This window comes from Protopterus annectens, chromosome 7.part0 (assembly GCF_019279795.1).
Source record: "Protopterus annectens isolate FY-2018-M chromosome 7.part0, PAN1.0, whole genome shotgun sequence".
Classification (NCBI taxonomy): domain Eukaryota; kingdom Metazoa; phylum Chordata; order Ceratodontiformes; family Protopteridae; genus Protopterus; species Protopterus annectens.
This window is the reverse complement of record NC_056739.1, coordinates 394,381,575-394,404,173: the sequence shown is the minus strand read 5'-3', so window position 1 is coordinate 394,404,173 and position 22,599 is coordinate 394,381,575. Positions and strand designations below refer to the sequence as shown.

Below are 22,599 nucleotides of genomic sequence, written 5' to 3'. Positions count from 1 at the left end.
ATGGAAAACTGTCTCAATGACTTGCTTTTAAAACTTCCAAGCACTTCACAACTGAATGCTCCTTTAGGCGGAAAGATTGGTCTGCAGGCCAAAAACTGGGAACTCGTTACCCAGGACAAATGGGTTTTAAATATAGTGTCCCAAGGATACAGATTTCACTTCCACACGTTACTAACACCAAGCGGGTGGCCAGATCTACCCCCAAATCAGTGGGCAGAGGCCCAAAATCAAGTACTCTCTCTTAAACATGGGGGCTATTCAGTTGGTACCAGAAGAGGAAAAGGGACAAGGTTTCTATTCAAGACTTTTCCTGGTACCCAGAAAAGGCAATACATGGTGTCCTATCTTGGACCTTTCTACTCTAAACACCTTTCTGGTGATTCCAAAATTCGAGATGCTGTCTCTTCACCAGCTGCTTCCTATGCTAGGCAAGGATTCATGGTTGGCAACACTCGACTTAAAAGAAGCATACCTGCACATCCCTATCAGGGAGTTTTGCAGAAGATACCTATGCTTCAAAGCAGGCTACATGCACTATCAGTTCTCTGCACTGCCCTTTGGCTTATCTATTGCACCCAGGGTAGTCACAAAGTGCCTGGCTCCAGTCATTGCATTTTGCAGGCAAATAAATATTCAAATATACCCATGCCTGGACGATTGTCTAATTCAGGCAGAAAGCCAGGACATTCTTTTGAATCATCTGGCCTTTGTTCAAAGGGTACTGACTTGTCTGGGGTTCACCATAAATGAAAAGAAATCACACCTGGTACCCTGTCAACAAATTATATTCCTGGGAGCTAGCTTGAACACAACTTCCCAGATGGCTTTCCTCTCGCCAGAGAAACGGATTCATTTGACAACCTACTTCAAACAAGTGGCCACAAAAACCTAGCTATCTGCAAAGCAAATACTACAAGACTTGGGGTTCATGGCCTCCTGCATTCTTCTAATTCCATATGCAAGGCTGCATATGAGGAAACTACAATCATATCTCAAAAGCCTATGGTGTCAACATTCACAGGATCTAGAAGCAATGATTCCTATCATACCTTGCCTACGCCTAGAGTTCCTTTGGTGGGCAGAGGCCTGCCACAAAAATGGGGGACTACCATTCACATTACCCCCTGCCACCCAAATCTTAACAACAGATGCATCAGACTATGCATGGGGGGCTCACCTGACAGGGAAGTGCATTCGGGGCAAATGGAACCCAAGTCAAATGCACCTCCACACAAATCAAAAGGCAATGTTAGCTGTACAGAATGCTCTGACAGCCTTCAAGGACCACATTCTTCCAGAACAACACCACTGTCATGTGGTACATAAACAAGCATGGGCGTACACATTCTTACCCCCTCTGCAGACTAGCCATGGCATTGTGGAACACAGCCTTAAGCTACCAAGTGAATCTGCAAGTTCAATTCCTGCCAGGAAAACTAAATACACTGGCAGATGGACTAAGCAGAAACCTCATGGACCCACACAAGTGGAAACTGGAACCAAGGATTTTCAACATGTTGACAAGCAAATAGGGGAGCCCAGATATAGACCTGTTTGCCTCACCCTAGAACCATCAACTGGACAAATTTTGCACAAGAATTCCCCACAAGCTAGCTTGGAAAGTGGATGCTCTATCCTTCAGCTGGAAAAACCTATCAGTTTATGCCTTTCCTCCTCTGCCTCTGCTCTCCAAGGTACTACTAAAGATCAAATAGGACAAGCCAAGGATGATTTTAATTGCACCAGACTGTCCTCGCCAATGCAGGTACCATTCTTGCGCAGTGTGTCACGCTTGGCTCCATGGCACCTGGCTCAGACTCCTTCCCTGTTGTCTCAGCAGGAGAACCAGATTCTGCACCCTCAGCTGCAAACCCTGAACCTAGCAGCCTGGCTAATTACCTAATCTCTCCTTTACCACCCCTCAGTAAATCAGTGATGGATATCATTTTAGAGGCTAAGAGGCCTAGTACTAGAAAATCTTATGCTGCAACATGGAAAAGATTATGTGCCTGGAACCAATCTCAAGGAATGAACGCAGCAGTGCCCAATTTACCCCAGATTCTGCAATACTTGACTGAGATGCTTCATAAGGGCTTATCCTTTTCCTCAGTCAAAATTAATGCCTCAGCCATTTCAGCTCATTATAGCACAGAGCCTCCCCTCTTCTCTCACCCACTGCTCAAGCAGTTCCTCATTGGGCCAAAAATTTAAGGCCACCCAGGAGAGCTCCAACTCCAGCCTGGGGTCTTAACTTTGTCTTGGAGAAACTCACTCTTCCTCCTTTCGAGCCAGCTGCTACTGCAGATTTAAAATTTCTTTCCCAGAAAACAGCTTTCCTTTTAGCAATCACTTCTGCAAGAAGGGTATCTGAATTACAGGCCCATATGGCAATGGAACCTTTCATCATCTTTCATGCGGATAGGGTGTCCCTCAGAACCATTCCCTCCTTCATGCCCAAGGTGGTATCCAGTGTGGCTCTTAATCAGTCCATTCATTTGCCTACCTTCTTTCCTAACCCACAGAACAAAGGGGACGGACACTGCACTCTTTAGATGTACACAGACAGCTTAGATTCCACTTGGACAGGACTAAACCTCAAAAGAAATCTGAACAACTGCTGGTGACATTTGCTGCAGAGACAGAGGGGAAAGCTATTTCAGAACAAACCATTTCAAAACAGATAGGCCACTGCATTAATTTCTGCTATAAGCACCATGGAAAACCTATCCCACAGGGTATCAGACCCCATTCAACCAGGGCTGCATCTACCTCTACAGCGTTTTTCAGGGGCGTCCCTACTTGGGACATCCTAGAAGCTGCTACCTGGAATTCTCTATGTACTTTCACCAAGGATTATCATTTGCCAATTTTCTCTAAATACAGAACTGGTTTTGCCACTGCAGTCTTGCAGGGCCTTATAGTTGGTCCTAATTCTATTTAAATTCATCCTTCCAACCTTAGCTTTGGGAATCTACCCAAATGCAATGACTGCAACACTGAAACACGAAGAACATAGTACAGTTGTGTACACTTGCCATAAATGTAGATGTTCAAGTGTATTCACTGTTGCAGTTCTGGTTATCCTCCCTCCAGCCCCCTTTCTTCTTTTGGCTATACCTCTACTCTCACTTACTATGCTCAAAAAGCTTTTTGGTGTATTTGCTTTTTTGTTGGGGGTATATCCTTGTATTAATAGATTTTATTGCTTCCCATTAGGGGGGCACCTGACATCTGGGGCAAAAAAAACTGATGTAATGGTGTCGGCTGCATGTTTTATACCCCTGACGACCTAACGTCATGGAAGAAGGGACAGCAACTGACGCAGGACCCAAGACTTTGTTAATCAGGCTGACTGAGGTATTACTGCAAGCAGATAACACAAATGTAATGACTGCAACAGTGAATACACTTGAACTTCTACATTTATGGTAAGTGTACACAACTGTACTTTCTCAATTAAACCCTGTCCTTATGGAACATGAGGTAGTGCTAGCTCACCATAGGAGCGTTTAACTATTCTTGCAAATGACAGAGCAATGAACAGTTTAGGTCTCTGTTCTGACAACCTCAAATCAGCTTGATGAGCTCGTTCAAATGATTGTCAACTTTTCAAGCACAAAATTAAGATACAAAAATGGAGCCACCGGTTTTCTAGGTTGGAGGATGTATAAAATCCCTTTCAAAAACTGATTGCCTTGAGGACAATTAGAAAGGGAATGTAAGGGCAAGCAAGTTGAAATGGCCAAAAGATGAATTTTGAAAGAAAAAGAGAGGCCAGAAGATAACCACTCTCAAACATAATCATGAACCAGAAGTAACTAGATCTTGAAAGGGTCCTGGTTCTTAGAGTGGCACTAACAAGAAAATTATTTCCATTTATACATATATGATTTTCTAGTAGCATTTTTGTCTTCTTTAATATCTGCAGATCCTGAAAAAGGGTGCCCACAAGGTATCAAAAACTCTTATCATCCATGCTGTCGTCGTGTTTTCAGGTTGGAGTGTGTCAAAGAACCCTTATCTTATATGAGAAAGTCCAGTCTGTGGAGAAGCTTGTGGTAATTGCTCTTGGTCACTTTCATAAGCAAGAATCAGTATTGCTTGGGCTAAAAGGGAGTCATAACCATAATCTTTTTAGATTCTTTCTGGATCTTTTGCAGAAACATGGCTATCTGTGGAAAAGCATACAGGAACATTCCCATTCATAGATATAGAAAGCATTTGTATTCCAAGCCTATTTGCAATGAGTTCTGGACCATAAGTTCTTTGTCTGTTTTGAAAGGAGCAAACAGATCTGACTGAGGTGTTCTCCACAGTTGGATTAATTCCTGGAAAATGCCCAAGGTGCAATTTCCATCAGTGAGTGTCTGTCATGGTCCTACTCAGCTTTTCTTCCAGATGTTGCATTTATAGAATGCATGAGGCCTTGAGATTCACACTGAGCTGAGTTGTTACCTACCAGGCAATCATAACAAGTCTGCAAAGGGGATAACATCTAGAACTCCCTTGTTTCTGTACTGCATCGCTGTGATGGTGTCTGTGATAACTTGCAGAGGCCCTGAGAACCAGAGGTTATACAAGGCTTAAACAGCATCAGTAACTGCCAGTATCTCTGACATCAATGCACTTTTTTCTGTCCTAGGAGTTCCACAGACCTTGCACATTCACCTCTTTTGAACCTATTCCCCAAGCAAAGTCTGAAGCACCTGTTGTGACAGACTAGGATGGAGACTGAAGGGAGAGACCTTGATAAATAGAAAACTGTCCCACCCACCCAAGTAACTCCTTTCTGACAAACCACGGAACTAACATCTGAAAAGAAAAGGGGTGTTGATGCTGAGTCCAAACTGATCTGAGGTACCGTTGAATTCTTATGTGAAATCCAGCTAAGAGAATCACATAAATCATGAAAGCCATAAAACTCAGAATCTTGAGAAATTCCCTGGCAGAGGCCTGAGATTGGCTGGAAAAGTCCAGGAAAATTTCCTTATATGTTCTACTTTGTCCAGTAGAAGAAATGTTCTTCTGATGGATGAAATTAGGAGACATCCCAGAAGAATTATTGTTATGGAGGGGATGGGCGATGATTTCTGCAAGTTCAGTTGAAATCCCAGGCTGAGCAGGAGTTTTATGACCCATGTCAGGAAAACCTGACAACTGGAAGAAATATCTGCAAATGTAGCACAATCATCCAAATATGGAAAGATGTGAATGCCTTACAGCCTGCAGTGAGCCAGGAAACTGTGTAAGAGATCTGTCCACTGCGCCAAGGGTAAAGGGTAATACACAGAACTGATAATGTGAGACAAGCACAGAAAATCTAATTAAAGCCTGAATAACTTGTAAATTGCAATGTGATCATTTAGGTTCAATGTTACCAGGAAGCTGCAGGAGAGCATGAGAGGTAGCAGGGTGTGAAGGGATATCGTTTTGAATTCTGGAATTTTGTCAAAATGATTCAGTAAAGAAAGGTCTAGGACTGGTCTCCAAGTTCATCTTTATTTGGTACCAGAAAAATCCTTTTGTAATAAAAACGTTTGCCCATCTGAGCTGAGGGCGCATTTTCAATAACTCCCCTGATTCAATAGTTTCTCTAAAATTTGTGAAAACAGGGATATCTGGTTTGCAGGATGAAGTGCAATCCCATGAAAAGGGAGACGGGATTCTCTGTGCCGTCCGCTGTCCTTATGGATGAGTCTCAGAACCCACTTGCTGAGATAATCCGATGCCACAGGAGAAGACAGAGGCCTAGACTGAAGAAGAATTCTTTAGTAATTGCCAGGATGTGAAGAAGGAAGGCCTAGAAGAGGCAAGTAAAACAGTCTGACTTTGAACTTTCTTTGATGCATGGAAGACTCTCCCTTTTTACTTTGAGCCTTCTTGCTACTCCTTTTTGAAATTTTGCTCATTAAAACTTTGTTGTAACCATAGGTCTTAACCTGCTAAGAGGCCAGTGTGGAACACAGACTATTGCAATGTGTGAAAAACGGTCAAAATGTGGAACACCCTATTTTTGCACTGCGCCAAAAGCTTACCATGGCCATGGCCTTTCAACCAAAATATATAGGAATGTGAATGCCACCTTTAAAATACTGTCCTCTTTCTACTATTTTGTGCTGACAGCCCTCTGTAGTTTCCAGAATTCCATGCAAATAAAAGTCATGTACACTTTGTCTATGTGGTACATAAACAAACAAGGAGGAACCAGGTCTTACCCCCTTTGTCGGGAGGCCCTGAGTGAATGGCAGTGGGCGACCACCTCCCAGCGCTTTCTGACAGCAATGCACATCTTTGGAAAATTCAGTATGATAGCAGACAGACTCAGCAGTGTGATCCACAAATGAGACTAACATTTATGGAACAAAGACAGAGCAGGGAGACAATGGAAACAATTCAATGAAACCTTGCACTTAATGTTTCTCAGTCTCAGGAAAAAAAACAGAAGTGCAATTAATTCTGCTAAGCTCATCTACATAAAAGAAAATAGGCAGTCATTTTTTCATAAATACTTCTGGAAAACAGTAAAACTGCTAACTGGACAGATCACAGACACAAAAGCACATGCCCTTTAACCCAGCCACTAGGGCCAAAAAAAAGCTACATTTACATCTTCCTGCAGAAACTTTCTGTTAGAGAGTATTACTACTCTGACAAACTCAATTCCATCCCATATCTCTCTCCACAAAAATTTAATGACAACACCCCCCATTCACAACTCTATCCTATTGCTGAGTAGTGCCCTATGTTCTGTTTTAAAAAGCTTATTGTCAAAGAAACAATCTCAGCCTTTAAAGCTAACCACCACTTCAGGGGCAACATTTAACAAGCTGCACTTTGACTTCATTAAAATAGCACAATCTTATATTGCCAAACCTCTTACTCATACCCAGACCATAGCTACAATGAGCCAAAGGGGGCAGCAAATGATCCAACTGTAGTACAGTATCAGCATTCAGTCATTATATAAACTAAACAACGGTATTGCAGTTTAATCACAGCTGAAACACTTCTACTCATTTAGTGCTCCATGACCGGTACTGAAAATGCAGCAAGCAGTAATATTTGTAGCAATTGGTTTGCTACAATTATTTAGAAAGCAGAACCCCTGTTTTATCAATCTGAATTCAAAAACCTTCATCCACTCCAAGAGGGCTGTTTTTGCCCTCTCTCCTCAAGTTAGAATTGCAAATAAGCGAGCCTTTCAACTACACAGCTCTCTGTTATACACGCCGCAGTTCTGCTGGATGAAGTACCAAACCAAGTTCACTTTCATCTGTATATTTACACAGACAAAAGCGCTTAACCAGTAAACTTGTTTTACCTGTAGTTGTGTAAATTATATGGACAAAATCACTTAAGCAGAGCGATGGCTGTACAGTTCGGAACAGTGGAACAGTGGGCTTAATCGAAGAGCACTTGGCCGCCCAGGTTGTAGCTGTTTACTCTGGTTCCTGAAATGGAGTTTTTACTGGACTTTGAAAAGGATGGTTGGAAAATCTGAGTGACTCCTTGAATCATTCTACCTTTCTCATCAAAATTTTATGGACCTCAGCAGCAAAATGCCCAAATAACAAAGTTTGCCCAAGGGCAAAATGAAAATCTCAGCTTTAACATCTGGTAGGTTTTGAGAATGTACCCAAGCAAACATTCTCATAACTGAACTAGTAGCAGCAGCTCTGGAAACAGTATCAGCAGAATTATAAGCTCACTTTAAAAGAGTAAAAAAAACACCGAAATGCTGCTTTTCCAAATTTAATACAATTCAACGAACACACACAAAATAAAACTCTAGTGTCTTGACTGTATAGCCTTCAAGGAATATAAACTTACAGAAATGAGCAACTAAATGTATGTTTACAAGAATATAATAATTATCTATTTAAATAATTAATTAATAGAAAATTAAATCAGATGCCTCCAGTAGCATTCAGTTAAGACCCCAAAGAATGAAAGTGCCATCCTTTAAAATAAAAGTAGACTCTTTATATAGCTTAGTACTGTATCATCACAATATTTTGAATATATTTTTCCAGAATGTTAGCTTGCAAACCAGAAGGATCAGCTCTGTGACATAACTTAAAATGCGGAGAACCTGGACTATCACAGTTAAGTTTTTTTTAATATCGCTTACATATTCCTGCTGTCTAAGTTTGAATGCTCTGTTGGTTTTCCCTACATAAAATAAGCTACATGGGCATTTAAGTATGTATATTACTCCTTCTGTATTGCAAATATATCTATCAGTAGGTACAAACCTAACACCGTTGATCATAACAAACATTTCTGAACACATATACAACTCAAACAGCCCTCACAGGGAAAGGTACCTGAAGCAGTAAGGGTCCTATAAGAATACTTTGTACCTGAAAATTACTGTGCACTAACACACATTTTAAATTCCTACCTCTTTTATAAGATAAATAAGGAAAAGTATACAAGATGGTAGAAAAATCACGATACCGCAGCAAACAATTCCAATAAAATTTAACCAGTTTTGTCAGTTTCTCACTAAATATTGTGTTAGTAGAAACAAAATAAAATTTCTGTCTGTTAAGGGAAAATATTTTTCTGTGCTTCTCATAGGCATGAACTGCTAATCTAGTGGTCACATTATTAACAGTTTCCTCCTTAACTTAAAGTAAGACTTTAAAGAATATTTGGTTACTAGAGAAGCAGACACAATTAAGGAATTTAAAGAATTTGTAACCTCAGAAGTAGGAAAGGTAACCATTAACTTTCTTATGCTTTTAAAAGAAGTCAGTAAACATTTTAACATATGAGCTTGGCTGTTCAGAATTCTAAAAGTTTATGTAGGAGAGGAAAAAATTATTTTCCCAAATCTGTTAACTTTTCCCATCCTTGTCAGAAGGAATAAGGTTAGCATTCACATTATGTTTATAAGAAGAATATATCAATGCAGGATCTGATTTTGGATAAGAGAACAAGCATGTCTGTCTGAGGTACTTCATATAACTTGGCCTACTTTTGGGGGGGCAGGAGGCTGACTGTCTGGGATAATGCAAGCTGTTTAAGAAAAATCCACAAAGACAGATAACATACAAAGAAAACAGCTGCAGGGTGAGGAGAATCCAGTTGTAACAAATCAAAATATTACTTCTGGAACATAGGGATTTCATGTTGTTGCAACTGAAATAATTCTCTCATTTTATTAACAGTGTTAGAAAAAGATAATTCTGATCTTCAGTTTAAGGAGAATTAACTGAAAAATCATATGCTCCCTCACCCTTGGTCATCTGTCAGTCATTCTGTACTCCTCACATTTATCAGATTCCACAGAATGTTGTATATTTACCATAATTCTAGATCTGTGTTGTCTTTTCCATCTGTCTCAGTTATTGGTTATATCAGATCCAACTGAATCCATTGCAGGCAACTATAGACTTTTAGATACAACGCTCAGGCTCTTTCCTCCTATCCATTATTACCATCCACTGTCACAGTTCCTATATAAATTAGTTCTCATACACTACACAAGTAAAAAAAAAGGACTGAAATGACAACAAAACAATCCAAGACTAAGTAAGACAAGGTTCCACACAGGTCCGGTACAGTCAAAATAAGATCCCAGGTTATTGTAGTAACAATTTGGTTGGGGGATGACAGGAAAGCTGAGAGGGAAAGAAGAAGACATGGATCTAGCATTATGGTAAGTACGTGACTTCTGTATGTGATGTTTTATTTTCTGTCCATCTCAATGATTAGGAGAGTCCCCAGCTACCAAAAACTCTGGAAGGACTCAGAGAAGGATGTTCCAAAGGATACTGGATCCAAACGAAGCCCTAGACCTAAACTGCAGGTCCAGCTTGTAATGAGAGATAAACATGTGCACTGCAGACCAAGTTAGCCACAGCATATATATCATCAATAGGGAATCGAGGGAAGAAAGCTAAAGAGGCTGCCATAGTCCTAGATGACTGAGCTTAGTATCTGCAAGTTACTTGGTTTTGTAGAGAAACATAATGTATTTGGACAGTCACCTAGACAATGTAACCTTGGAGACACTAGTTTCCAATTCAGACTTAGAAAAGGAAAGAAAAAGTTGGTCAGATTTTCTGAAGTCCTTGGAACAGCATAAATAGACAAACACCCAACAAATGTAGAAGATATTTACTTTTCAAGGCAGAGTCAGAAGTAACTTTGTGAAAAAAGTTTGGATTCACTTGGAGACTAAATGTATCTTTATGTAAAAGGAATATTGTGTTTTGCAGGCAAGGCCTGGAGTTCTGAAATTCTCCTAGCCGAGGTAACTGCCACTAGAAAAAGAGATTTCGAAGAAAGGAATTTCAATTCCGTAGTAGCTGCAGGTTCAAAAGGAGGTTTTATTAAGGCCTGGAGTAAAATAGTAATATCCCAAAGTGAAACAAGATCACTTAGAGGGAGTTTGGAGGAGAAAGGAACCCTGCAAAAAGGCCTTGGATAGTTTTTTTGAAGCAATAGGATTTTTGTCTTCACCAACATGAAAGTTCAAAGTAGCTTGTTATTTGAACTTTAATGGTGGAGTAGCTAGCTCCTGCATGAAAAAATCTGCTAGAAAATCTAGATTTGATGGTAAAGAAGCTAAGAATCGTATCCAGACCCTTGGCTGATGCCCATATGGAAAATCACTTCCGCCTACATCTATAACCTTTCCTAGAGGAAGGTTTTTGAGATGATGACAGGAAATGAATGACAGTGGATAAAAGCCTGGAAATTGTGGCCATCATTGGAAGTGGTGAAACCGAGCTGTCAACTTCAGGGATATGATGTCCGGGTGAGGCTTGCAGAATGGGAGAGAGTTCAAGTCTGTAAGAGGATCCATCGACCAGAGAAAGTACACCTGATAAGGCCACAGAAATGGGGACCATATCCATCGACACCTAAAGATGGTGTTGAGGATCACCTTCTCATTGCACCAGGCCAATTTCTGTAGAAACTTGGTTATGAGGGGAGTCTGAGAATAAGCATAAAAAAGACCCAGGAGCAAAGTCTAGACCAGAGCATCCCTTAGGGACTGCCACTCCTGGGAAATCAGAGCAAAGTAGCTTCTGCATTTGGTCTTGGTTAGGGTTGCAAACAGATTGCAAGGGTGGCCCTACTGGCTGAAAAACATGGAAGCCACTGTCTGAGAGATCACTCTTGCAGCAGGAGAATGGGCCTGCTCAACTTGTCTGCTAATACATTGGGTTTCCCCAGGATATGCGCTGCAGTCCGAAAGTGCTAGAAAGTCATCACCCACTGCCAAACCCCCATGGCTTCCATATTTTTCCTTGTTTGTTGATTAGTAGACAACCAACATATTAGCCGTTTGGACAGCAGTCACACCCACAGGGAGGGAGCCCTGGAACACCTGAAATGCTAGGAGGACTACCTTTATCCACAAAAATTGATGTGAAGATCGGTCTCTTTCAAAGACCACATGCCTAGGCATTTTTCCCTTCAAAATACCCCTCCAACCCCCACCACTGAAAGGAAACATCTGTGGTTATTGTGGCTGTCTGGGAGGGAAGAACAAACGGACAACCTAAGGAGACTAGAGGAGAATTTAGCCACCACTGAATTTGTCACCTACAGATCCCTATGAGTCTGAAATAAAAGTGCATAGGATGGTGCAGGATGGACTACTGTACTGAGAGAGTTCACTGTAATCCTCTGATGTTGAATCTCACGTGAGGAATAAGGTTGATGGATGCTGCCATAGAGCCCAAAAGATGTATAGATTTCATCATGGGATTTTGTTGAGACAAGGTCAAGGAAGCCTGCTGGCACAGATGTGACTAACCTTGACTCCAGACGTTTAGCTATCTGTAAGGTGGTATCCAGGTGACATCATATGAACTCCATGGTCTGGACCGGTGTTAAATTAGACTTCACTGTGTTGATCATGATTTTTAGATGGTAGCACACCTGGAGCTAGGAATTCTTGGCTAGAATCAGCCAATCCCTCGTGATGGCACTTATCAGTCAGTCATCTAGGTAGGGGAGCACACAGAATCCTCACAATCTGGTATGTACTACTACCAAATCTGAGCTCTTGGTAAACACCTGGGGGGGTGTCTTGAGTCCAATGGCAGAGTTCTGAACTGGAAGTGATTTGCTCCTAGCTCAAAGTGAAGGAATCCCCTGGACTGCCTCATTATTCTTATGTGGTACTAGGCAGCCTGAAGGCCCCCAGAGCACATCCAGTCATCCTTCCTCAGAAGAAGAAAAATGGATTGAACTATGACCATTCAGAAAGTTGTTTGTTTCACAAACTGGTTTAAGCAACTGAGGTGTAGAATGAGCCTAATGTCCCCATTTTTCTAAGGAGCCAAAAAGAATCTCAAGCAGAATCTGGACCCTTGCTGGTCTGGTGTGACCTCCTGGATAACTCAGTTGTCTAGCAGCTTTAAGATTTCCTGTGCTACTGTCTTCCTCTTTGGGGGGTGGGACATCAAGAAGGTTTGTGTGTGACCTTTGTGGTAGGTAAAGAAGACAGATGACATAGTCTATGGTTATTACAACGAGCACCCACAAATTGGGAGATATGGCTGACCAGGCATGAGGGTGCAGAGAAAAGCACCACCAACTGTCTACAGAGTGCGGCAGTTTGGCAACTTTTCTGGAGCACTGGAAGGATTTGTCAGTGAAAGGGCTTCAAAACCCTTAGTTCTGCAGACCACCTCTGCCTCTAAGGTTATATCCATTGTCTATCCCACCACCACTGCCCCTGGGGGAAAGGTCTGTCCCAAAGAATGTCCTGTACAAAACTCTGAGACTTTGAGAACCATAATCTCTTTCCATCCTTTTGGTTATGATTAGTGGTAATTGCAGTAAACAGCCTGGCGAGTAAAGAGGAGCCTTGGTGACTAGTATTGCCTAGGTATAAAATCTAAGTGGATGATTACTCGCTGGTCTAGGTTTGGTTAGGCTGCCTTTTAGTGTCTTCCTGTTTGGATCATGGGTTATTAAGACATTGATCAAAGGTACTGATTAGTTTTTAAAAAGACTTTAGCTGAAATAGCCTTTAAAAAGACTATATCCTGGGTTCCTGTCAGCTCAAGTGTTTCATTTAGTGGTGCCAGTTTTGAGTGCTCATATTGGTGCTTTACAGCTGAAATCTGGATATCCCTTGAGTCTTGATAAAAACTACCCAGATGAATTGCAGACAAACATCAGCCTGAGTTAGATGGCTGTGGTCCTATTATGAGTGGAAACTAAATGAAAAGAAACCACAACAGTCTCTATCTTCTTTTCCAAAAGATTTAATGGCAAATGAGCACTGTTCTAGTTACATTCAGAGGTTACTTGGTTTTGTACGCAGTACAGGAGGGTGTGTACCATTCGGGACCCTCCTATTGGTCTTGGATTGGTGAGTTAAACCTTTATTGTCAGAGCCAAGGAGGTGGGTCCTTCCTGGTGTGCTTGGGGGGTGGGTTAAATAACAGCCTGAGATGTTAACCAATCAGGTAACAAAGAATTAAACCACATTTACATATTAGATTACATATTTTTAACCAATCAGGTAATATTTTCTCCAGGCTAATCACCCTTGACCTTGTGGATTAGGGGAAACATGTACATGAGCAGTCATATCCTTGTTCTGCCCACCTGTTATTCATACACAAAACACAAGGGACAGAAAAACTACCATGGGAATGTGAAGCTAGGCTTAAGATCCTCACCAATCAATAGCCTTGTAAGTACCTTTGAATCTAACCTATGAACCTATTTTATATATAAATTTAAAACAAATGCTCAGCTTTTAGAACAGCTTCATTTCAAAACTGCATTTGTGAGTACATTTGTTTTGGTCCAGAATTTCTTTTCATGTTCTAGTTTTGGTGTTCGAGCAGATTCTGTCAGAAAGAGAGAGCAGCACCTCTAAAGCCAAACCTTTTCCTCTGGTTTGCATATGTCTACGTCCAATCATTCTGTGGCTTGAAATCATTGCACATTACCCTAAGCTTTGACATCTGAAAGAACCACCCAGTCATTCTAACTCTAGTCCCACCTTTTCATCAATTTGTCATGTACCTGAAACAAATTTTGTATGGGCATGAAAACCTGAAACTTCTGTCACAGTGCAAGAGGGAGTCAGGTAAACGTAGGAGCATTGCTGAATTACAACATATCTTCGGTGACCTGGAAATGTACTAAGCAACATCCTTTTCCTGCAACCCCTGTAAGTCATTTGGTATGGAATAGGTTTTAACAAAGCCTGCAGCTTTTGCACTCAAGTGAAGTACTTGGTCAAAAAATAAAAAAAAAGTTAACTGCATTTCTGTTTATAAAATAAGTTAACTGCATTTCTGTTTATAAAATAATTGTCAGATTTGTACATATCATGATTTCAAAACTGAAACCATCCCTTTTTCTTTAGAGGGCAAAACTCAAAGTAGTACACACATTTCTTACATTTTGGTCCTGTTTTAATGCATCTGCTGTATTTTATTTTGCAGTGGCAAGTGGATTATCTGGAACAGTCAGCACCAACAGTCCTGCCAGTCCACTTAGTTCTGCGAGTATCACAAGTCCCATGAGTCCTTTCTCCCTTGTATCTGGATCGCAGGGGTCACCTGCCAGACAAACTAATGAGGTTAGTACAACCATTTTTCATTTACTTAAAGGACTTTGCTGTACTAGGTGCAAGACAGAAGAAAACTCCTTAGTAACTGTGGAAAGAATACCAAGGGTTGAGAAATATTTTGTCGCAATGAAATATTTTCTGTGTGTATTTGTATACTAAATAGGGTCCCATATTTGCTGCCCTTACATGGTTGTTTGAGTTTACTAATGGAAAAACTATGCAAAGCACTGTCTCTGAAACAAACCATTATTGTTTAAATTAATAAATTGCAAATGGATAACGTCCACTGCTCCCAAGCCTTATAGGACATAAGTGCAATAGATGGGCAGAACCACCATCTTGAAATTCAGGTTACCATGTGCTGCAGGTCTCATGGAATTACCAGCCTACTTACAAAAGGCACTGAGATTAACAAAATATAACCTTTATTAATATGTTTGTGCCTTTAACTGCTTAGATTTCAAAGCTGCACAGTCAGCAAAATGCAGTCTGAGAATTTGAGCATGCGGTCCATTGTGTGCACTGTGGTCACTGATACTGAGTCCAGGATTACAACCACAGCGACATTGTTTTTGTACTAGCCAGTTTCTCTGGTTTAGAGATGTAACAAAGACTTGCTATATATCAGGGCCCTTTTCCACTGGGAGATTGCAAATGGAGTGTTTGCAGACTTAATGCCTGCAAATATCTATGCTGTAAAATATTACATTGGATGGTGTTATGAGGTTTATCAGTAGCTACTTCCTTGCTGCAGTGGTGTAGCACACTAAGTGTGAAGGTAACTTTCCCAGCTGGCTCTGGACACTGCTACAGGCAATACCATGGTAACTGAAGTAGTCCTGTCCCAGCATGGCATTGTTTTGTAGCTATCTTATATCTGAAACTTGCAGTGAAGGAAAAACCTACTAAGAAGTGCATGATTGTGGAAGTGTTTCTTCCTATATCTAATTTCTCTCTTCTAACAAATTGTTCTTTTTATTGTCTTTATATGTTTAAGGTTGGTCACAAGGACTGCTAATATGAGGTCAATTTCTTGCCATAAAATAGCTTTTTACATTATCAATGAAACTGGTCATGAAACCATGTCTGATTTTTGAAGTATGTGTTTTGTAAGAAAGAACATTTTCCAAAATGCATTGCATACCCTAAGTGATAACATTGTGGAACACTGTAAATATTACCACAGACTACAGTCATTAGCTGATATGGTTAAACTGCCCATTGTGAATCCTAACTATTTGTAAAGCATGGAGCAAGGTCTGCAACTAGATCACTGTTGCAGCATTCCAAATAGGTGGGTTTTTGCCACTGACGTCCAGCTGTGGTACCAAAGCCTAAAACCATACTTCTGATTTATGACCTCATGCATGTAAGGGTACATAAGTGGATGTATGAGGGTAAATCCTCCATCTACCTTGATGCCAAACTGAATATAGGTCTCTTATCCATAAGTCTGATAGCCATATGGTCATTTGTACTGTAAGACTTCACTGGTTCAGGTAAGTGCTCCATTGGGGAACCTTCCTTTTCTTGTTTACTCGGTTGATTTGTAGTTTCATTAGAAAGGAGGGGAAGTACGAGTGTGGTAGGCAAATACTGTGTGAAGACCTCCACTCCCAGTGCTTTCTCTGTTTAGGGATATAATAGTACTACAAAAATTGTTCCATTTGTCAGTCCTTCATACCAAAGACTTTACATACATGTTTGTTGTCTTTGAATACTTAGAGACTCTGTGACTTAAGCAATTAGTTCAAGCAAAGATGGCAGATCCACCACACCAGATGTACCATCCTTTCCAAAGAAAAAAACTCAAGAAGCCTAGGCTCAAAGTTTACTCTGCCCAGTCAGATTCGGTCATACACACTGAGATTGCAAAGCCCGCAGTATGACCAACACATCCTCACATGCATGCTACAGCAACCCCACTGGAGGTCAGTATGTCATCTGAGAACCACATGTGGACAAGACAGAGAGGTGGGAACCATGTATCATTATCTCAGGAAGCCTGGAAGGTATCTCTCGGATCTTAGTAAGGGAAGCGGTACCGGGATCTCTTACTGAGGTATCAGTGGTCAAAGCCTCTTTGTTTAGTCCAAACAGATGTAATGTCTAAAAAGAAATGGCAAATGGCTAAGCATGCTCCCTCCCCCGAGATCCAGAGGGAAGGAGTGGATGGACTTCTCTAAGGGCCTATTCAATGCCATTATCGCCCAAGCCTCCTTCCTTTTCTGATCCTCCCCCCATTCCTCAGACAGTTACTATGGACTTTTCCTCTGAGAATAAGGATGAGGCTTTAGATTCTGGTGATCATTCCCTAGCATATTCTTCACAGATTCACCCACCAGGGCATGTGCTTTCAGATGATCACTGTCTCCCCTGATTCCTCTGTGGAAGAGGCTTCATCTGGAGAAATTATGGGTTCATATTATGTTGTTGAAATAACAGGTTCGAATGCCATATGGTCGAACCCATATGTTCGAACTGGTAAAAGTTCAAAAAATAAAAAAGAAAAAACTTACCTGATGGTTGTAAGCGGGGGGGGGCAAGCCCCTCTGCACACCCCACGTGGGGGGATGCACCCCCACACCCCCCGCTCTTTAAATATACCAGCTCTGACATCGCACTACAGTGCAGTAAAGGAAAATCTTCCCTTTCTGCTCCATACTGCATTGAAGTGCGATTTCGGAACTGGTATATTTTAAGAGCAGGGGGGGGCGCTGCAGGGGGGGGGGGCTTGCCCCCTGCTTACAACCATCAGGTAAGTTTTTTCTGATTTTTGTTTTTTTTTTTACATTTTCGAACTTTTACAAGTTTGAACATATGGGTTTGACTATATGACGTTCGAACTTGTAAAAGTTCGATGACGTAGTAGGTGTCCGAAATTATTGTGAGTCTAATGAAATATTTTGAATGAGAGTCTAAACAACTTTCTGAGGGTCAGCAAAGATACTGTAATCTTTTAGAAGTGGGTATTCCAACTCCTAGACCTGTTCCTCTACTCTTGGAGGCCTTCTTTGATGCTTTCACATCTAGGTCATCTGCTGCTGATTCTCAGCCATTAGCCACTAAGAGGCCTGATCATGGATTCTATAAAGTTCCAGATGAACTTAATTTTTTTTTTCAAGAACTCAGTATCTGATTCTACAGCCATTTTCATGTCTCCTGCTTTCTATTAATGCCCATCTCTCAGATTAGGATGGTAGGGCCTTGTTCAGGTGGGGAGAAAAGCATTATGCATCTTCTGCCTTGGCCTTCAGGGACATTAATTGTCAGATCCTCATGACCAATTATCTTTTTGTCCATTCTTGGCAGTCTGAATAAGGCTGTTGCTGTATTGGCAGATACAAAACAACTGGCCATGTCACTGATGGCTGAAGCAGCTCAGGTGGCTAGTCATAACATTAAATGCAGCTGTAGTGCTGTGGAGGCCTCCTTTAGAGCAGCTGCTACTGGCTCAGTAATTAAACAGATATGCTTGTTTGTGCTCTCAGCCTTTCTCTGATGATTTCAAGGCAAATCATTTATTTGGTCCACAGGCAGCTAGCTTATTTAAAACTCCACATGTGTAAGGGAAAACTATGAAGGACTGCATGCAAATTCTACTCACTTCTGTGCCTAGATACCAGCGAAATTACTTTGCCAAGTCTACCCCCTTTGTCAGCAGAGAACTTAGGCCTTATTTGAAGCAAAATAAAGCACCTAGGAATAAAATCCAGAACAAACCTGAAAAGGACTCTAGATCTGGGAGGGCTCCCTTCACAGATATGTGAGCGTGACTATCCTCTCTTCATTCCATGCCTTCTGGGTCCTACCATCCCTCTTTCCAAAAGGCTCACCTTCTCTGTATTAATTTGGGAAATGATCACAACAAGCAAGTGGGTACTCTGTCAATCAGCATGCATGGCTACAGAATGTCCTGGAAGTACCTCCCTCCTTTCAAAGAGATCCCCTCACAACCAGTTACGTCTTTTTCCATTTATCCTTCAGGACTTACTATCCCAAGGCACAATAGAACTCGATCCCACTCAGTTTGCAGGAAGGGAGTTCTATTCCAGGCCAATACTGGTACCCAAGAAAGAGTGGAAGTGGAGATCTGTCCTGGATCAACACCACCTTTAGAGTCCCTAGTTTCAAAATGCTGTCTCTTCAGACTCTTCTTCCCTTCATCCTTTCCCTGCCTTTCCTAATGTCTGTGGACCTGAAGATGCATACATGCTTATTCCCATACAACCACCCTGCAGGAAATGTCTGAGATTTTCTACTGGTTCATTACACTTTTGGGTTTCTCTTTTGCCTTTCAGGCTTTTTACTGTTCCAAGTTTCAAAAAGTGACTGGCTCTGTTAATGACCTTTTGCAGGCACAGGGAATATAAACATTTCCTTATATAAACAATTTGCTAATTCAAACATCATTGCCTCAAACTCTGTTACTGCATCTCAAGCTCACCCTGACCCTCCTCCTTCGACTGGGTTCACTTCTTAACTTCAAAAAAATCTTCCTTACAGCCCATTCATTTCATCATTTTACTGGGTTACAGGCTAGACCCCAAGAAGTGCAGGCTTTCTTGCCTCCTTAGAAGGTGCAGAACCTCCTAGCTTATTTCCACTCTTTCTTACCTCTCCAAATATGCTCAGTGATGGAGATTCTCAGAGCACTAGGCTACATGGCAGCAACCACTCCCATGCTACCACTAGCCAGGCTGCAAATGAGGAAGATCCAGTGGTAACTGAAAATGCATGGTCTCAACACTCTCATCCTCTGGACTCACAGATTCCCCTTAGCCCATGTCTGAAGAGGGAGGATATTTGGTGGGTGTCTCAGGTGAACCTGGCTGCCCATCAAGATATAGACTCCAAGTCAAGAAGTACATACAGATTCCTCTGATGAAGTTTGGGGAGCATGAACAGGGACACACAAGGTTCAGGGGTACTGACAATACAATCTCAAGACAGAACACACACACATACCTAAAGGAAATGTGAGCACTCATTCAGGCCCTACAAGTTTTTCCCATCTCTGGAAACCATAAGCTCTCAAGTTATGCACAGACAATACAACAGTCTTGACATATGATAGTGCATGGAGGGGCAGCATGTTACTAACTGTGCAGACTGGTTTAGATAGCTTGGGAAATGGCCATCAAGACAAACACATTCCTCCAGGACAATGGTTGGCAGACTCCCTCAGCAAGTCAGTGGAAGATCCCACCACTAATGAATGCTCAACAGAGAGGTCTCCCTAAACATAGTCCACAAATGAGATACACATGCATAGATTTGTCTTGATAAGTAACACATTTCCCTCTCTTTTGTCCAAGGACACATTGCCCCCAACTTGGAGAACAGATGCCTTGTCTTTTCAGTGGATGGGAGGGTTTCTTTATGGGACTTTCCATTGCCTCTGCTTCTTGCATAAAATCCAAAAAGAAATCAAGAATTTTGATGGCGATTCCCTTTCAGTCAAGACAAAATTGTTTTCCCTTTCTGTGTCTTCTGGTCAAGGTTCATTACCACAAGTTACCCCACAAAATGGACTTGCTCATACAACAGAAGGTCACACTGCTTCATCTCAGGTCTACTTCACAATGTCGAAAGCCGACAATATCGAAGCTGATATTGTTGATACCACAACATTGAAAGCGCAGAACATCGTGCAGGTAAACGGAAATCTCTGTAGAGGGAGATTTCTGTTTACCTCAATGTAGTGCGGTCTCGGAGTTGGAATATTTAAGTAGGGGGTGTGGGGGGTGCAGGGTGGCTTGCCCCCCTGCCTACGCTAGTTAGTTTTTATTTTTGTTTGTTTTTTTTAAACATTATACTATGTTTTACTACATCGATCACTAGAGGTCGACCTTTAGTGATTCAATGTAGTAAGATTTCGATAACGTGATAAAGATGCTTCATCTCAACCTATCATCCCTCAGTCTAACTTACCTGTCATCCCTCAACCTAACCTTATGGACTATAGGATTCTGATCCCTTCCAGACACCAATTTTTGGAGGACGTGCTTCAGGTCCTTCAAGAGGCAAGGAGACCCACTACCTGAAAATCCTACATAGACAAATGGAAGAGACAGTCAATCTGGTATCAAGCTAAAATTCTGGCCCCAGTAAAATGCGAGGTTCCTGTATTGTCTTACTCGTGTGAGCTCATGTGGTTTATCATATTCATCTATCAAATCACACCTTTCATCCATTTCCTGTCTGCCTCTTAACCCTCGTCTAATGTCCAGACTTGAGGTCAAGCATTCTTAAAAGGAGTCATGCACTTAAATCTTCCTAGGAAACATCTGGATCTCAATTACATGCTGTAAGAGCTTACTATACCCTTATTTTGAACACACTCCTGTGTTTTTCACTTGGAAAACTATTTTGCCTGTAGCTTCACATCTGCTAGGTGGGTTTCAGAGCTCCAAGTTCTGATGTCTTCACCTCCCACCTCCCTTTCTTATTTTCCATAAGGGCACAATATCCTTGAGGATCAGTCCTTTCTTCATGCCTAAAGTGGTGAATGAGTTATCCTTCAATCAGGCCATCAATCTTCCCACTTTTTTTCCTAACCCACAGAACTGGGGGGGGGGGGTACTGCATTCCCTGGATGTGCACAAACAGATTAGACTTTACCTGGACAAGTCTAAGAATCCTGCATTCCCTAAACATACACAGGCGGCTTAGATTTTATCTAGACAAGTGTAACACTATTTTTAAGTCACACCAATTGTTTGTTTCCTTCTTGGACTGTAAGCCGGGGCTGCCAGTGTCTAAACAGACTATTGCTAGTTGGATTTCTAGGTCCATCTCCTTTCTATACTTAATATGGCAAATATTTACCTTCTTTTCTAAAAGTTCCTTCTATTAGAGCAGTGGCCTCATCTGGTGCTTTCTACAAGGGGGTACAATCCAGAACGGTAATGGAAGCAGCTAGTTGGTCTTCAGTGCATACCTTCACCAAACATTACAGAGTAGATGCTTTTTCCAAATCCAGAGCTAGCTTTGTCAGGTCAGCCCTCTCTGGCTTATTAGACAGCTTTCACAGTTGTCAACCTTCCACCCTTCTGGTCCCTTAAGCTTTGAGAGTCACCCATCTGTGTGGAATAGTGCAACAGTGTTTTCAGTCAGAACACAGCACAGTTGTGCAAGTTGTGCAAGAACTTACCATAACAGTAGAGGCCCTACTGAGCACTGTTGCAGGATTCTTTACAACTTTCCACCCCTTCTTTTCACCCATTTTTAATTCTCCTGCCCTGTTTTGCAGCCTCTAAGTCAGAGGGAGAACTCCCCTTTTACCTCTGCATTTCACCATTTAGCTGACCCTTTTCTTCTCAGATTTCTTCAGGCTGCTAGCTTGGAGATAGTTTGAGGATTTATACTTGTATGTCTGCTTACATACCCTTATGCTCATGGGATGATGCTATATGTCAGATGTATGGCTCTGTGGAAGATTTTAGGATTTGCTGACATGACTTGGGGATTAGCATTACTAATCTATGCAACGACCTGGATCCACAATGGAAAATATCATCCCGACTGTTAATACTCCTGCAAGAAACAGACACGTAGTAAAACAAACACACTTTATTCTTTTCTTCTAGCGCCTCAGTGTCACCACCTTCAAGGAATAAAAAAAACTCCTAAAACAAACTCTTTTATACTTAATTATAAATTACATTCTATTAATCAATGAAATATATTCCAAATTTAAAGTAAACACTTCCAATTCAATTCATTATTTAAACCTTTGGGAACCAAAGTTTTATATTTAAAAAAAATATATATATATATATACTTTCCTCATATAATAATTTATATCACACGGACAACATAGGGCATAAATCACCCCTTTACTTTCACAAGAAAATATGCCCCTAGATTCAAATCTAATTAAATGTACTTAACTAGTTTATATCTCAAATGCCTTCATATGATGTTGTTTTATAGTTAGATAGAGACATTCATACATCATATATCTCATATCATATTAGTTTGATATTATAAAGCATGTATAATTGTAAACAACATATGAATTGACCAGT

General features: G+C 41.2%; 1 protein-coding gene across 19 annotated transcripts in view; it reads left to right on the top strand.

The window, feature by feature from the left end:
* PLEKHA6 (pleckstrin homology domain containing A6) overlaps positions 1 to 22,599 on the top strand; it is a 1,822,600-nt gene that overhangs the window by 1,636,860 nt on the left and 163,141 nt on the right. For all 19 annotated transcript variants that reach the window (XM_044076969.1, XM_044076965.1, XM_044076964.1 and 16 more), the window contains one exon: positions 14,439 to 14,575. In XM_044076969.1, coding sequence (XP_043932904.1) covers positions 14,439 to 14,575 — 137 coding nt within the window. The remainder of the gene's footprint in view (positions 1 to 14,438; positions 14,576 to 22,599) is intronic.